This window comes from Phycodurus eques, chromosome 2, assembly GCF_024500275.1.
Source record: "Phycodurus eques isolate BA_2022a chromosome 2, UOR_Pequ_1.1, whole genome shotgun sequence".
Taxonomy (NCBI): domain Eukaryota; kingdom Metazoa; phylum Chordata; class Actinopteri; order Syngnathiformes; family Syngnathidae; genus Phycodurus; species Phycodurus eques.
The window spans coordinates 4,049,277-4,066,600 of record NC_084526.1 but is presented as its reverse complement, the minus strand read 5'-3'; the positions used below and the strand labels follow the sequence as shown (position 1 = coordinate 4,066,600).

General features: G+C 40.4%; 1 protein-coding gene across 3 annotated transcripts in view; it reads left to right on the top strand.

Moving 5' to 3' along the window:
• The window catches only part of crtc3 (CREB regulated transcription coactivator 3), a 118,924-nt gene extending 109,324 nt beyond the window's left edge, over positions 1-9,600 (top strand). For all 3 annotated transcript variants that reach the window (XM_061664388.1, XM_061664379.1, XM_061664370.1), the window contains one exon: positions 3,340-9,600. In XM_061664388.1, the coding sequence (XP_061520372.1) occupies positions 3,340-3,545 (206 nt within the window). In that variant the 3' untranslated portion in view covers positions 3,546-9,600. The remainder of the gene's footprint in view (positions 1-3,339) is intronic.
• The last annotated feature ends 7,724 nt before the right edge of the window (positions 9,601-17,324 follow it).

Genomic DNA, 17,324 nt, shown 5'->3' with positions numbered 1-17,324 from the left:
AATTACTCTTTTTTTGGTTTTGATAGCAAAATGAACAACAATTAAGCAGTATCACACAAGAGGGAGTGGTGTAATCACAAATCGTTTTCAAACTAAGAGCATTGCATTCTTGGGTACTGATTAATGCAAACTCGTAGCTAGTTTGAAATACACTTCTGAGGGTGGTTCAGGTTCAACTACAAGTCAATTATATGATATACCACGGCTGCAAATAATGGTAATTTTTGTAATAGGTTAAAGTGACTAAAGTGGTGGCTTGAGATATGAGTTTAATTCCATCTCCATGCTCTTAACTCAAAACACTCCTCAAATCATCTTTCCTCATTGAAATGAATAGAGATCCCATTAATCGGTTCCAGCCTCCAGGGATTTTTTTTTTAATAAGGAAAAAAAAAAAATCACACTCTATAATATTGTGCTTTATAAAAACACAGAGTAATAAAATAATCTAATGTTTCATCCATCAGTCTGCTGCGCCTTCTGGTGTGCTCGCTTTGGCCACCTGGAGGCACTACTTTATAATAGTCATGCAGACAAACAAAGAATAAACTTCTTGTTCTGCTGTCCTACCAAGTAAGTTGATGTGTGATATTATTTATTTTTTGTCTTTTCATACATTCATCCATGACTTTTACCCACCCTTTTGAGTTAGCTGACCTCATAGCCTTTTGAAGGTAACATGGAAGTAAAATGCTTGTGATACAGTGATGTTGACTGTATTGTTATTGGAAACTGAATCAGAGGCAAATGGGTGATGATGAACTATTTTTTTTTTTTTTAATCGTTGGTGCATGTCATGTCTGGCACACAATTATAGCAACATCAGAGATATGTTTTTGCTGTATGTAAGCTATAAAGCTAACAAGCCATCTATGTAGACAACTTTAAGTAACGCTGGTGGTCCCACTACATATGGGGTCGAACACACGCTGCCACCATCCTCACAGATTGAGAGGTGAGTGTGCTACGGCTTGGCTAAAAACCCCAGGCTGCACCCTTTTTAGGCAGCGAGGGCGCCGCACTACTCACCGCTGTTACGTATCTACACTATAGCATCTCACTGTGCGTGTATCACGATAGACATGTTTGTAATAATATAAATATTTTTCTATCTCCCTGCCTTGTTAGTTGTAAATGATTCTGATGTACGGTATCAATAATGCTTCAAATCTCTATATAAAAAAAAAAAAAAAAAGCATTTGGTGTGTAATTCTGACACATTTGAAGGGGTTTTGAATGAGTAATAGGCACGCGAACCCAGTTTTCCACTGCTATGACATCCGAGGCCTAGTTCCCAATGATTACGTGATTTTGCGCATGTGTGAACCAAGTGTCGAAACACTGTTTCGTCCCTCCTCTTCTTCATTTGGTCGAATGAGAGTCAAGCAGACAGACTCCAGCATAACATCCCTAGTCTATATGTCTTCTTCCACCATATGCATTCAAATATCCGTTTCTTAAAAGGTTCTAAAACCGCGAGTGTTCATGCTGTTAGCATGTCAATGGCATTTTCCATTAATTTGGTGATTGTTTGCCAGCATTAGGGTAGTGGACCTTTAAGCAAAGTAGGTGGTTGTTTTACTTACACAATCTGTAATTCTCTTTTTCTGTTTAGTTTGACCAGAAACTTCAACTGGGAGTGGCATTAAACAGCTTGAAATCTTTTTTTTTTTTGATGAAATGCTCACCATTTGTTAAAGTGCTGCTTATTGTGAAGTGAGTTCATTGCCATCATAAAACGCTCCTATCTCAAGTTTGCGTTTGCAAGTCAAAGCAAAAATTGGGCTGATTGACAGCTCATATCTCAAAAGACTCGGAAGTCGGGTGACTCATATCTGAAGGTACCAGTACCACTGTATTATTTTTTTCCTTGAATTGAATATGATTCAGTTACTGGTTTGGTTCTATTAGAAAATTTTAAAATTGGCAAAAATGTTGATCATTGCTTTCCAAAGTAAAAGCAGATGTTTTTAAATGTCTTATTTTGATGAAACACAAAATATAATCAGTCTGCTTACTTGAAGGACTACAGAAATCCATCATCATTCACTGTTGAGAGGCTGAAATCAGAGGATTTGGACAATTTTAAGTTGAACAATGGCTCTTAATGATAGCCCTAATGCTTGTGTATAATGCACATTTTTTCCCAAAATAAATCTCCAAAAAGCTAATAGTGTGTATTATACAGAGGGATAGCAAAAGTTAGAAAATTTCTTCACAGTGAAATGAGGTATATGAGTAGTTGTTTTAGAAAAGCCCTGAATTAGTTTTAAATCTTGTGATTTATGCAGATTCACATTTAATATCCTGTAATACTTCTAGCTCTATGTCTTTAAGTAATGAGGCTGTGATGTACCCTCGTGTTTAGTTTTGACACTGCAGCTTCATGGAGGTATTTTCCACCTCCCAAATGGTCACAAGCACATCAGCTGGCCTGCACAATGTACTGAAAGCTATTCAGGTGATGTGCCCGGATAACACGTTAACTCCTGATGCAAGATCATTTTTAAAAAATGTTAAGACAACAACAGCTGCAGAGGGGTGATAAACACACATAAGGTCTATTAACATTCACATTATTATAACTAGTTATGGGATTAGGGGACTAACTAATATAAAAACAGGATTTTAACAGCTATACCACGGCGCTAGGCACGCTGGACATCCTCTGATAGCAAATTGCCATGATGACGTCAATGATGATGATGTCATCGTTAAAACATCAAGTAGAATTCAAACAGAAAATCATGGCTGCACATTATACATAGGAAGAAGGGTTTTTGGGGGTGCGCTTTATGCTCAGATTATACTGCATGTTGCATTATACTGAGAGTCAAAGCATATTACTTGAGAAATGACGGTAATCAATTATCCAAATAGTTGTCAATTAATTTGATGATGGATTAATTGGGACACCTCTAGAATATAATCAGTGTTTAACTTTCAGGTGTTTGTGTTACTCTGGGACTAACACACGCAACAACTAAGAGAGAGGCGCTGACGCTCTAAATGACTTCGCCACGATAGAGCGAGTAGTTTAGCTCCTTAGCTCGCGTGCTGGCGAACATAATAAACGGTTAACTTTCCTGTGTGTTAATTGGGGACTAACACACACAACTTGGAGCAAAGCGCTGACGTTTTAAACGACACCGCCGCGGTGGAGCGTACTGTTAAGCTCCTTACTTCGCTAGCTCGTTAGCTCGCAATAACAGGGTTATGTCAGGGCTATTTCTTAAGAGTGTCATTTAAATAAGACGACCAGGAAAAGGACAGTGAGACAGCATGACGAAGTGGAAGCGACTTTGAACCACCCTTATTGGTTACCCTCTCTCCCTATAGATGAGTCCAACCCCAGTCTGTCAAAGGACATCAGCAACGTGCTCTCGACGGTGCCGGAGTGTTTCGACTCGGAAGGAGGCTTCCCGCTGGAAGACGAGTTGCACATTGAGCCCCTCAGCCTGGATGGTCTGAGCATGCTCAGTGATCCCGACATGGTGCTGCCAGACCCATCTGTGGAGGACACTTTCCGTAGTGACAGACTCTGAAGGGGACATGTGATCCCCCTTTTCCGGCAAACATAAACACACACACTCACATTTTCAGGATAAAGAGCGCGAAGTGCATGAATCTGAATATGCATGCATTCGGTAGGTCGACTGCGCATGCATTGACTGCCACTAAAAATCATCAAATGTGAACAATCTGGATACAGTGCACGCAGTTATACACAAACACGCACACTTTTGGAGAAGTTGCATGTTAAAGAAATCTGGTTTACACCTGCTCCATGCAAAGGTACCTTCACACTTGTTTAAGCTCATATTTCATCATTAGACATTGATGGTGGAATAAAACCAGTCACGGGAGTCACAAAATCAGCTAAATGTGTTGATCCATTGAGGAGTCTGGGCCATTCTGTTTTTGTCCCTCCCCTTTCACAGCCAACCTTCATAGCCATGGCAGCATTGCTGCCAAGGTTACATTACTGTGCTGAAGAGGAGCAGAGATGCCAACGCACAATTGACTTTTCTCACAGCTCCTGTAAATGAGTGAAAGTCAAATGAGAGGTCCCCTGCGGGAGCAGTTGCGTGCGGCCGAGGTAAACATCCGATTCCTTCCAGCTGACATATCAAACAATTTCATGCTCTTGAATATATGGAGAAGGGAAAAGACTAGGAGCATCAGAGATGTTGTTTGGAATCTATATACTAATATACAAGTTGTAATTTTAGTATGATTAGAATGTACTACAAAACAAAAAAGGGCAAAATGTTTACAAAGATATATTATTTTCAGTACGTTACTAAAGAATATAGACGTTTGGATTTATAACTAAGAGCTAAAATTCTCATGTGCTGCATAAAGGCTATATTCCCTCAGCGGGGAGACATTTTTTTTTTTTGGACATTATGCATACATTTTTAAAGATGAAATTTAACAATTTCTTTTTTTTTTTATTTTTTTTTTTTAGTTACATCCATGTATGTTTATTTGGAGTTTTGTACCAACTTGTACTGGCGCTTGCACTGTGCTTGAATGTTGTAAGTAAGCAAGAGATTATCTGGATCACTTGTGTTTGCAGTACAGTAAACCCCCTTGTGTGGCTGAAAAGACAAAGTGACTGAACGCAGATGACTCATGTGGACATGGGATAACATGTAACATTGCACTTCGTCTTTTGCACTGATTGGTTCATGGCGTCTTACACATCTTGAATGTTATTTTTTAAACTGACAACCCAAAGATATTGAATGAAGCCATTATGAAGATAATGAAATTCACGAGAATTTAGTAGTAGTTGCATTGATGTAGTTTGGTTTCATTTATATATATATATATATATATATATATATATATATATATATATATATATATATATATATATATAGTGGGTACGGAAAGTATTCTGACCCCCTTAAATTTTTCACAGATATATTGTAGCCATTTGCTAAATTCATTTAAGTTCTCTTTATTTTCCTCAATGTACACACAGCACCCCATATTGACAGAAAAAAAACAGAATTGTTGAAAATGTTGCTGATTTATTAAAAAAAAGAAAAACTGAAATATCACACAGCCATAAGTATTTTGACCCTTTGCTCAGTATTTAATAGAAGCACCCTTTTGCAGCTAATACAGCCATGAGTCTTTTGGGAATGATGCAGTATTTCACACCTGGATTTGGGGATGCTCTGGCATTCTTCCTTGCAGATCCTCTCCAGTTCGGTCAGGTTTGATGGTGAATGTTGGTGGACAGCCATTTTCAGGTATCTCCAGAGATGCTCGATTGGGTTTAAGTCAGGGCTCTGGCTGGGCCATTCAAGAACAGTCACGGAGTTGTTCGGAAGCCACTCCTTCGTTATTTTAGCTGTCTGGTTAGGGTCATTATCTTGTTGGAAGGTGAACCTTCGGCCCAGTCTGAGGTCCTGAGCACTCTGGAGAAGGTTTTCGTCCAGGATATCCCTGTACTTGGCCGCATTCATTTTTCCTTTGATTGTAACCAGTCGTCCTGTCCCTGCCGCTGAAAACACCCCCACAGCATGGTGCTGGGGACTGTATTGGACAGGTGATGAGCAGTGCCTGGTTTTCTCCACACATACCGCTTAGAATGAAGGCCAAAATGTTCTATCTTGGTCTTGTCAGACCAGAGAATTTTATTTCTCACCATCTTGGAGTCCTTAAGGTGTTTTTTTTTTTGTTTTTTTTTTAGCAAACTCCATGTGTCTTGCACTGAGGAGAGGCTTCCGTCGGGCCACTCTGCCATAAATCCCTGACAGGTGGAGGGCTGCAGTGATGGTTGACTTTCTAGAACTTTCGCCCATCTCCCAACTGCATCTCTGGAGCTCAGCCACAGTGATCTTTGGGTTCTTCTTTACCTCTCTCACCAACGATCTTCTCCCCCGATTGCTCAGTTTGGCCGGACGGCCAGCTCTAGGAAGGGTTCTGGTCGTCCCAAACGTCTTCCATTTAAGGATTATGGAGGCCATTGTAGGAACATTAAGTTTAAGAAATTTGTTTGTAACCTTGGCCTTGCCACAATTCTGTCTTTGAGCACTTCAGGCAGTTCCTTTGACCTGAAGCCACACACAGGTGTGTGGCTTTCCTAATCAAGTCCAATCAGTATTATCAAACACAGCTGGGGACTCCAATAAAGGTGTAGAACCATCTCAAGGATGATCAAAAAAAATGGACAGCATCTGAGTTTAATATATGAGTGTCACAGCAAAGGGTCTGAATTCTTGGCTGTGTGATATTTTCAGTTTTTCTTCTTTAATAAATCTGCAACAGTTCTGTTTTTTTCTGTCAGTAAGGGCTGCTCTGTGTACATTAATGAAGGAAAAAATGTAACTAAAATGATTTTAGCAAATGGCTGCAATATAACAAAGTGACTGTGACCCACTGTATATACACACACACACAGTTAGCCCCAAAAATATTTGGACAGTGACAGTGTTTTATTTTAGCTGTTTACGAAAAATATTCAGGATACAATTATATAATCAATATGGGCAGATTCTCAGCTGTAATTTGAGAGTATCCACATCTAAATTGGAGAAAGGGTTTAGGAATTACAGCTCTTTAATACGTTGCCACCTCTTTTTCAAGGGACCAGAAATAATTGGACAATTGGCTCAGAAGGCTGCAAAAAAAAAACATGGCTGCATGGGCTCTTCCCTCGTTAGCCTCTCGTCAATTAAGCAGTTAAAAGGTCTGGAGTTGATTCCAGGTGTGGCATTTGCATTTGTAAGCGGTTACTGTGAACACACATCATCAGCAGTCAAAGGAGCTCTCAATGGAGGTAAAACAGACCATCCTGAGAAGAAATCCATCAGAGAGAGCAGAAATGTTCGGAGTGGCCAAATCAACAGTTTGGTACATTCTGCGAAAAACACTGATCTAAAAAAAAAATAAATAAAACTGGACATCCACAGAAGACAACAGTGGTGGATGATCGCAGAATCCTTTCCATGGTGAAGAAAAAACCCTTCACAACTTCCACACAAGTGTAGAACACTCTCCAGGAAGAACATGTATCAGTATCTCAGCCTCATGGGAGGCAATACAAAGGATTCATCACAAGGTGCATACCATTAATCAGCCTCAAAAATACAAAGGCCAGAATTGACTTTGGCCAAAAACACCTAAAGACTCCAGCCCAGTTCTGGAATAGCATTGTTCAGACAGATTAGACTAAGACCAACCTGTTCCACAATGATGGGAAGAAGAAAGTTTGGAGAAGAATTTGAACAGATCCAAAGCACACCACATCTTCTGTAAAACAGGGTGGAGGCAGTGTGATGGGATGGGCATGCATGGCTTCCAATGGCACTGGGTCACTTGTGTTTATTGATGTGACAAAAGACAGAAGCAGACGGATGAATTCTGAAGTGTAGAGGGATATACTTTCTGCTCAGATTCAGCCAAATGCAGCAAAGGTGAACGACACTTCACAGTACAGATGCAACCCAGGAATTTTTTTAAAGCAAAGAAGTGGAATATTCTGCAATGGCCGAGTCAGTCACCAGATCTCAACCCAATCGAGCATGAATTTCACTTGCTCAAGACAAAACTTAAGGCAGAAAGACCCACAAACAAGCAACAACTGAAGACAGCTGCAGTAAAGGCCTGGCAAAGCATTAAAAACCCACCGGTGGGTTCCAGACATCAGGGAGTCATTGCCTGCAAAGGATTGTCAACAAAATATTGAAAAGTAACATTTTACTTAGGCTTATGTTTATTTGTCCAATTACTTTTGAGCCCTCAAAATAAGGCGGTTTCGTATAGAAAATAGCTACAAATCCTACGTTTAATCGTATATTTTTGTTTCAACCCCTTAAAAGTCTGCACTTCAATTCCGCTGTTGTTGTTCCAGTTCAAATCCAAAGTGGTGGCATGCAGAGCCCAACTCATGAAGATTGTGCCACTGTCCAAATATTTCTGAGCCTAACTGCGAGCGCGTGTATAAACGTGTGTGTGTGTGTGTCTGTGTGTGCGTGCGTGCGTGGGCGTGTGTGTGTGTGTGTGTATAATCTTTATAACAAGCTGATGTCGAGCAATCTGCCTTTTGGGGCATTGAGTGCCCCTGTTGTCTACTTCACTGAAAGTCAGGGACTGCAATTCAAAGAGCTATATTTTTAATATTGTTAATGAAAGGATAAAGAGCATTGTTCTGGCTTTTCTCCGTTAGCTATGCAACTGGTTTCTGTTCCCCCCCCCCCCCCCCCCACCTGTTGAACAGGTGCATCATTTACACTTGTCATACGTATGGCCCGCGGGCCAGAACCGGCCCGTCGGGGTTGGAGAACACATTCAGTGCTATTTTTCAATAAAAGTAATTTTTGTTGCTAATTTTGTCCACTGGAGGGTGCACTGACAACACTTAAAATGCCATTGATGCACTTATGGAAGCCAAACAATGCCAAGTTTCAGGAGCACACTAATATAAAATGGTGTGCCATGTTCACACTGTGAAAATAAATACTTCCTGTAGAAATGTTTTAAGACATTGAATATTACAAAATTTCAGTCACAAGCTTCACTTCAAAAGAGATTGGTTTGTTTGGAACCTTTTTTTTTTTTTTTGTTTTGTTTTTCATGCACTTGAAGGGTGCACGCTCACTGAGTAGTAATACTGTTGAAATCATTTTTGGTTAAAAATTTCACACTGCTCACATGATTTGCACCAAATTTTGCAACAAGACAATAATGAATAAATGTGAATATTTTCCAAAAATACTTGTAATTATTTGCGCCAAAACAGTGGGGAAATCTTTGAATAGTTATTTATGGATTTTTAAGCCACAAATATTGTGGTCCGGCCCTCGAGATCTAATTGGAGTAAATGTGGCCCGCGAACTAAAATAGGTTTGACACCCCTGATATACACTATGCAGTTTAACTAACCATGCCGGTTTTGTTGTTGATGATTTTAATATGGGCAGATCATGTTGTGAAGTCACAATATTACATGTGTCCAGTGTCCACAGTGTTTATTCTTCAGTCTGCAGTGCCATTACAAACGGCACTATATTTTAATGGCACTGTTTGCGCTTTACTTTTCAGTCAGAAGATGATGCACGGGTACAAAAGAGCTTCACCTTTATGATATGTCGTTGAAAAGGAAGGAGGTGTTGGGGTTTGTTTATTAGTTTATATTTAGTTTGAGCTCCTATAGATTTGTACTGGCCTTGCTGTAAACACCATGAGACAGTGGGGTCACTGTGCGTGATGGAGCCACTTTTCCGTTGTTGTTTTTTTTTTGCCTAAAAGCATCTAAAGTGTATTTCTATCTGTCGGCTGTCTGTTTCCTGCTGTTTGTCTTTCGATGCCTACCTTCTGCTGCCTTACATGTGGATTTGAACTTTTTATATTCCAGCTAGGCACCGCTTTTCTATAGCCTTAGTTTGTGTCGGCTGCCTGTGGTTTTCTGTCACTTAGTATCACTTTTGTCTTTTTAGCCACATTATGTACAGTTCTGTTATTTAAAGTGTCCACTAGTATTGCTACTTATTTTGGAATCTGATCTATGTTTAATATATGTTTAGTGCTGACCATCTTTGGTTGAATATAAACAATAAAAGTCATAACTGTGTACGATAAGGGTGATACATGAAGTTCCTCTTATTACCATTAGGTGTCAGTAAAGGCCCAGTTGTGAGCAACATACAGTGGGGCAAAAAAGTATGTAGTCAAGTAATTGTGCAAGTTGTCTCACTTAAAAAGATGAGAGAGGCCTGTAATTTTTAAAATAGGTATAACTCACCTATGAGAGACAAAACGAGAGAAAATTACATTGTCTGACTTGGAAAGAATTTATAAGCAAATTATGGTGGAAAATAAGTATTTGGTCACCTACAAACAAGGAAGATTTCTGACTCAGAGACCTGTAACTTCCTTAAGAGGCTCCTCTGTCCTCCACTCGTTACCTGTATTATTTCTTTATAAATAAATGCATTTATAAGTACGACAAACAAACTGTATACTGTACAAGTGTGTCATGACATTTTGGGCAACTAGATGTCAGTATCTACTCCTGGAAACATGCCAGCCCGCTAATCTTTTTTTTTTGGGCATCTAGTCTTCCAAATGACCAACTTCCAAAGGTCTTTCAACGCACCCATCTAATAATCAAATAAGCCGTTTGTGGAAGAGCATAGCGGTTAGCCGCGCTAGCTTCGGCTCTTACGATCGCTGCTCGTCTTAAAAAGAGACATACCAGAGGATCCACAGAACTGGGGCTGGGGGACGAGGGCAGCCACGCAAAGTGAAACTTCATATTCGTCGCCAATATTTTGCCAATTTTGATTTGTCAGTGTTGCGAATGGGGTCAATATTCGCGTCGCCATATCCTGTTTCATTTAGCCATTGGTACAGTACGTTATGGTTTTTAAAAACATTTCAAAACCATATTGCTAGCCATGACACTCACAAGCCACAGGCTGAGCTGCACTGTATTTGTTTACAGAGTAAACTAGCGACTATAGCACAAAGTAAGTAACATTTCCTGTTGTTTACCTAATATATTCCATGTGGGAGCTGGGTACACCCCTGAACTGTACCGAAAAAAAAGCAGAATATGAGAAAACGTTTTGGTTTTTTTCACGTCAGTGACCCACTTTTGGGTCCCGACCCACCAGTTGAGAATAACTGACCTAAATAATTCAGTACGGTATAGCACCATGACATGGAGGTTCTTGACAGAGAGATAAACTTTTAACACTACTGGATAAAATTCTTCACTAATTTGCGGTGTGCTCTTTTTTACATCTTCGCACTTCTGTTTATAGTTTCTTTTGGCCTTTTGACTTCCACTGCCTCAAGTCACCGCATGTGTTGTACTTGTTTACGTGGCTCACTGAGTGCAGTCTGGCAGCTAATTTTACCCAATGTGGGAAAACCATAAGCAGCATTCAAATATGTCCCCAAGTAGATGTAAAGTATTGATCCTATTTTCTTTTCAAGAAGAACAATATCATAACATGTTCTGTATTTTACAGGTGGATGCTGGGCACATTTTTAAGGGTCTCTCTGAACAGTCCACACTCTGCTTGACGAAAAGGAAAACAATACAACCCTGACTTTGTGTTTCTTCCAAGCAACTCATTATTATTAGAAAAAAAACATAAGAAAATTCATCTTTAAAAGAGGAGTCAACTGTTCAACTGCAACAGCAATGCTCTGGAGCAGTGGCGGGCAGTACATTTGGTACTTGGGCCTTCAGTGGGGACTTACCCTACTTAATCCACCTTTTTAAAAACCCCATAATCATGTCCCAAGTATAGAAATCACGAATACTGTACAAAAACGGAATGTAACAGCACACAACTGTGCCATGTACATTATGTAGAATAGTTACCAATCAAAAACTAATAATGGGAGAAATGTATTTTAAAAAAAAAAAAAAGAAAAAAAAAAAAAAAAAATCACACTCACCAGAGATGTTATTAAATATATTATGCGCAGATCGCAACAGATGTGTCTTGCTAGTTGAACTCAGCTTGCTCTGACCAACCAACCAGAGGATGGAAAAATGCTAACCTTAATGTGGCCCTGTGTGGCGAATTTTAAAAGTTAATTGGTTTCAAGAAATGGTCCTGTTGCTGAAATGGTTTAGGTTATATGAGCCAGCACTACTGATTTGAAGGAGATTTGATTGACATGGCAACACATTGGTTGAAATCTGATTGGACAAACAAAATCTAACATCCAACATACTCCTACTGGAAGCAGTCATATCACACTTCAGGGAAGATGTATTTTTTTCAAATTGTGGACATAGTTTCATTGCCAATTGCACGCTATACAGGTAGAACTGGGTTCAGTTATTTATAAACTAGGAAGTGCATTTGCGCCGAATGGCCACTGCATGGTATAAGGGCGTTTGGTGTTTATATTGTGGGGTATACGCCCCAGATGTCACGGGCTAGTTTTTAGCCCCGCTCACAAAATGAGGAAAATTTAGAAGGTGAGAAAAGAGTTTCAAGCAATATCTTAACAATTCAGTAATATATTGTTCTCAGTCTTTGTATATGTTTTCAACACGTATCTTCAAGCATACAGTCCCCTCCAAAGGTATTGGAGTGTCAAGGTCAATTCCTTTGTTTTTGTTGTACACTGAAGACATTTGGGTTTCAGATCAAAGGATGAATAACAGACAAAGTTCAGAATTCCAGCTTTTATTTCATGGTATTTATATCAAGATGTGTTGAACAACTCAGGACAGAGCACCTTTTGTTTGAAGCCACCCATTTTTCAAGTGAGCAAAAGTATTGGAACAGGCATGATTAAATTAACTTAAAGTGAATAACAATATTTGGTGGCATAACCCTTACTTGCAATAACTGCATCAAGCCTGCGACCCATTGATTTAACTAGACTTGCCTTATTCATTTGAAATGCTTTTCCAGGCCTTTACTGCAGCCTCTTTCAGTTCTTGTTTGATTCTAGGGGCTTCTCCCTTCAGTCTCCTCTTCAGGAGGTAAAATGCATGCTCTATTGGGTTAAGGTCCAGTGACTGACTTTCCCAGTCCACCTTCCACTTTTTCCCCATAATGAAGTCCTTTGTTGTGTCGGCAGTGTGTTTTGGGTCATTGTCTTGTTGCATGATGACGTTTTTCTCCCAATTAGTGTGGATGCATTTTTCTGTAAATTGCCGACCAAATGGTTCTGGAAACTTCAAAATTAATTCTGCTGCTACCATCATGAGTTACATCATCAATAAAGACAAGTGAGCCCGTTCCAGAAGCAGCCATGCAAGCCCAAGCCATGACATTACCTCCACCATGCTTCACAGAAGAGCTTGTTGTGTTTTGGATCATAAGCAGATCATTTCTTTCTCCATACTTTGGCATTTTCATCACTTTGGTAGAGGTTAATCTTAGTCTCATCAGTCCATAAAACTTTGTTCCAAAACTTGTGTGGCTCATCTTTGTACTTCTTTGCAAAATCCAATCTGGCCTTCCGATTCTTTTTACTGAGTGATTTGCATCTTGTGGTACAGCCTGTATATTTCTTCTCTCTAACTCTTCTTCAAACAGTGGATTGTGATATCTTCACCCCTGCCCTGTGGCGGTTGGCAGTGATGTCACTGACTGTTGTCTTGGGGTGTTACTTTACAGCTCTTACAATGTTTCTGTCATCAATTGTCGTTTACACCCTTGGCCAACCTGTTCAATGTCTGTTGCTCAGTACACCAGTAGGTTTTTTTTATTTTTTGAGGACATTCCAAATTGTTGTATTGGCTATGCCCAATGTTTGTACAATAGCTCTGATAGATTTTCTCTCTTCTCTCAGCTTCAAATGGTTTGCTTTTCTCCCATAGACAGATCTCTGGTCTTCATGGGGTTCAATCCCCGGCCCCGCCTGTGTGGAGTTTGCATGTTCTCCCCGTGCCTGCGTGGGTTATCTCCGGGCACTCCGGTTTCCTCACACATCCCCAAAACATGCGTGGTAGGTTAATTGAAGTCTCTAAATTGCCCCATGTGTGAATGTGAGTGAGAATGGTTGTTTGTTTATGTGTGCCCTGCGATTGGCTGGCAACCAGTTCAGGGTGTATCCCGCCTCCTGCCCGATGACAGCTGGGATAGGCTCCAGCACGCCCGCGACCCCTGTGAGGAGAAGCGGCTCAGAAAATGGATGAATGGATGACCTTGCCGTTCCAATACTTTTGGAGGGGAATGTATTGAATGTATTGAGAAACAAAACACATAAATGAGTTTGTTTGCACTTTGAGTACTGGTGGCAGTGGCCCAACAGGTGGTGCTGTTTTTCTGTGTTTTATATTTAATGCAGCGCAATGTTTCATTTCTGTGAAACTGACAGTGATTTCTTTGGAGTAATTTCCTTTGTGTCTGTTTGACTCCCTGTTCCTGGCAACAACAGCTCCCATTTTATACAGGACCATACAAATCCAATATGAACTTACTGCCACATAACAATATGATTGAAGAGTTAATTAAATCAAAACCACGATAGCTGGGAACCATTAAAACACTGTCAGATTAGATTAGATTAGATTAGATAGATTGATAGATAGTTTTTATAACTATAGATTCCTTACACGTTTGTGATACTTAACCTCAACACTAAACAATGAAAACCTCATCTGTCATTGGTTTAAGCTCACATTTTGCCTTTAAAACTGTGGAAATTGTTTCTATTTTGTTCAAAACAAATGTATTAATTATACAGACACAAAAGTCTTGCATTATATATTCAAGGTGACCAGTGAGTAGAGTTGGTCCACACAATGAGTCTTTTGTCCAAAATACAGTGATGTTACCTCTGGGTCTTTCCTTTTCATGTGTAGTTGAGGAAACCACCCATTGTCAAAGGTCTGCCTGGAAGCACATAAATTACACATAGATCACTGGATAGCTCAAATGCACTGTTTTATGTGAGTGACATGGCAGTTTGACAGATTTCCTAAAACAAAACAGCTGCAGTGACTGTGTGCATGCATGTACAACCCCAATACCAATGAAGTTGGGACGCTGTGTTAAACATAAATATAAATGGGGTACAATGATTTGCAAATCATCTTCAACCTATATTTAATTAAACACACTACAAAGACATGATATTTAATGTTAAAACTGATAAATAATATAATAATAAAATAAGATATTTATTGTATTTTATTAACTAATCATCAATAATCATTAACTTAGAATTTTATGGCTGCAACACGTTCCAAAAAAGATGGGACAGGGTCATGTTTACCACTGTGTTACATCACATTCACACAAAGCTTGTTGAAGCTTTGTAGGTGGAATTCTTTCCCATTCTTGCTTGATGTACAGCTTCAGCTGTTCAACAGGCCGGGGTCTCCATTGTAGTATTTTACGCTTCATAATGCGCCACACATTTTCAATGGGAGACAGGTCTGGACTGCAGGCAGGCCAGTCTAGTACCCGCACTCTTTTACTACGAAGCCACGCTGTTGTAACACGTGCAGAATGTGGTTTGGCATTGTCTTGCTGAAATAAGCAGGGGTGTCCATGAAAAAGACATTGCTTGGATGGCAGCATATGTTTCTCCAAAACCTGTATGTACCTTTCAGCATTAACGGTGCCTTCGCAGATGTGCAAGTTACCCATGCCATTGGCACTAACACAGCCCCATACCATTACAGATGCTGGCTTTTGAACTTTGCGTCCATAACAGTCCGGATGGTTCTTTTCCTCTTTGGCCCGGAGGACACGACGTCCACAATTTCCAAAAACAATTTGAGATGCGGACTCGTCCGACCACAGAACACTTTTCCACTTTGAATCAGTCCATCTTATATGAGCTTGGGCCCAGAGAAGCTGGCGGCGTTTCTGGTTTGATCAATGGCTTCTGCTTTGCATAGTAGAGTTTTAAGTTGCACTTATGGATCTAGCACCAAACTGTATTTACTGACATTGGTTTTCTGAAGTGTTCCTGAGCCCGTGTGGTGATATCCTTTACACATCGACGTCGGTTTTTGATGCAGCGCCGCCTGAGGGGTCGAAGGTCACGGGCATTCAATGTTGGTTTTCGGCCTTGCCGCTTACATGCAGTGATTGCTCCAGATTCTCTGAACCTTTTGATGATATTATGGACCGTAGATGATGAAATCCCTAAATTCCTTGCTATTGTACGTTGAGGAACATTGTCCTTAAACTGTTCTACTATTTTCTCATGCACTTGTTCACAAAGAGGTGAACCTCTCCTCATCTTTGCTTGTGAATGACTGAGCAATTCAGGGAAGCTCCTTTTATACCCAATCATGGCACCCACCTGTTCCCAATTAGCCTGTTCACCTGTGAGATGTTCCCAACAGGTGTTTGATGAGCATTCCTCAACTTTCTCAGTCTTTGTTGCCACCTGTCCCACCTTTTTTGGAACATATTGCAGCCATAAAATTCTAAGTTAATGATTATTTGCTAAAAACAATAAAGTTGTATCAGTTTGAACAGTAAATATCTTCTCTTTGTAGGGTATTCAATTTAATATAGGTTGAACATGATTTGTAAATCATTGTATTCTGTTTTCATTTATGTTTAACACAACGTCCCAACTTCATTGGAATTGGGGTTGTAAAAATAACTTGAACTCTATTAGATACACCAAATAGTTTTTGTGAGTTGCTTATTGCAGGCAGATGTTCCCATGGTACAATGATGCAATCTGATTGGCCAAGAATAACATGCGCAAGCATGTAAACAAATCCCACAAGCCAACGCAGCAGATCAAGGGTTCCATTCACAGATGTTTCCTCGGTTTGCTGGCTTGTGTGACATTATGCTATTTGAGGTCCTCACAACTGCAGAGGTGGGACTGTTTCATCGTTTGAGTCCTGACATACTCTTCTTTTCCTTTGGGCTTGTCCCGTTAGGGGTCGCCACAGCGCATCATCCTTTTCCATGGAAGCCTATCTCCTGCATCCTCCTCTCGAACACCAACTGCCCTCATGTCTTCCCTCACGACATCCATCAACCTTCTCTTTGGTCTTCCTCTAGCTCTCTTGCCTGGCAGCTCCATCCTCATCATCCTTCTACCAATATGCTCACTATTTCTCCTCTGGATGTGTCCAAACCATCAAAGTCTGCTCTCGCTAACTTTGTCTCCAAAACATCGAACCTCGGCTGTCCCTCTGATGAGCTCATTTCTAATTTTATCCAACCTGATCACTCCGAGAGCGAACCTCAACATCTTCATTTCCGCCACCTCCAACTCTGCTTCCTGTTGCCTCTACAGTGCCACTATCGCTAATCCATACATCATGACTGGCCTCGCACTGTTTTATGAACTTTGCCCTTCATCCTAGCAGAGACTATTTTGCCACATAACACACCTGACACCTTTCTCCACCCGTTCCAACCTGCTTGGACCCGTTTCTTCACTTCCTGACCACACTCACCATTGCTCTGGACGGTTGACCCAAAGTATTTAATGTCCTCCACCCTAGATATCCCTTCTCCCTGTACTGAACAATCGGGGGAGAAGAGCCTTGGTAAGAGAGGTAAAGAAGAACCCAAAGATCACAGTGGCTGAGCTCCAGAGATGCAGTCAGGAGATGGGAGAAAGTTCTAGAAAGTCAACCATCACTGCAACCCTTCACCAGTCGGGGCTTTATGGCAGCGTGGCCCGACGGAAGACTCTCCTCAGGGCAAGGCACATGAAAGCCTGCATGGAGTTAACTAAAAAACACTCGAAGGACTCCAAGAGCGTGAGAAATTCACTTAGAAATTCTCTGATCTGATGAGACCAAGATAGAACTTTTTGGCCTTAATTCTAAGCAGTTTGTGTGGAGAAAACCAGGCACTGCTCATCACCTGTCCAATACAGTCCCAACAGTA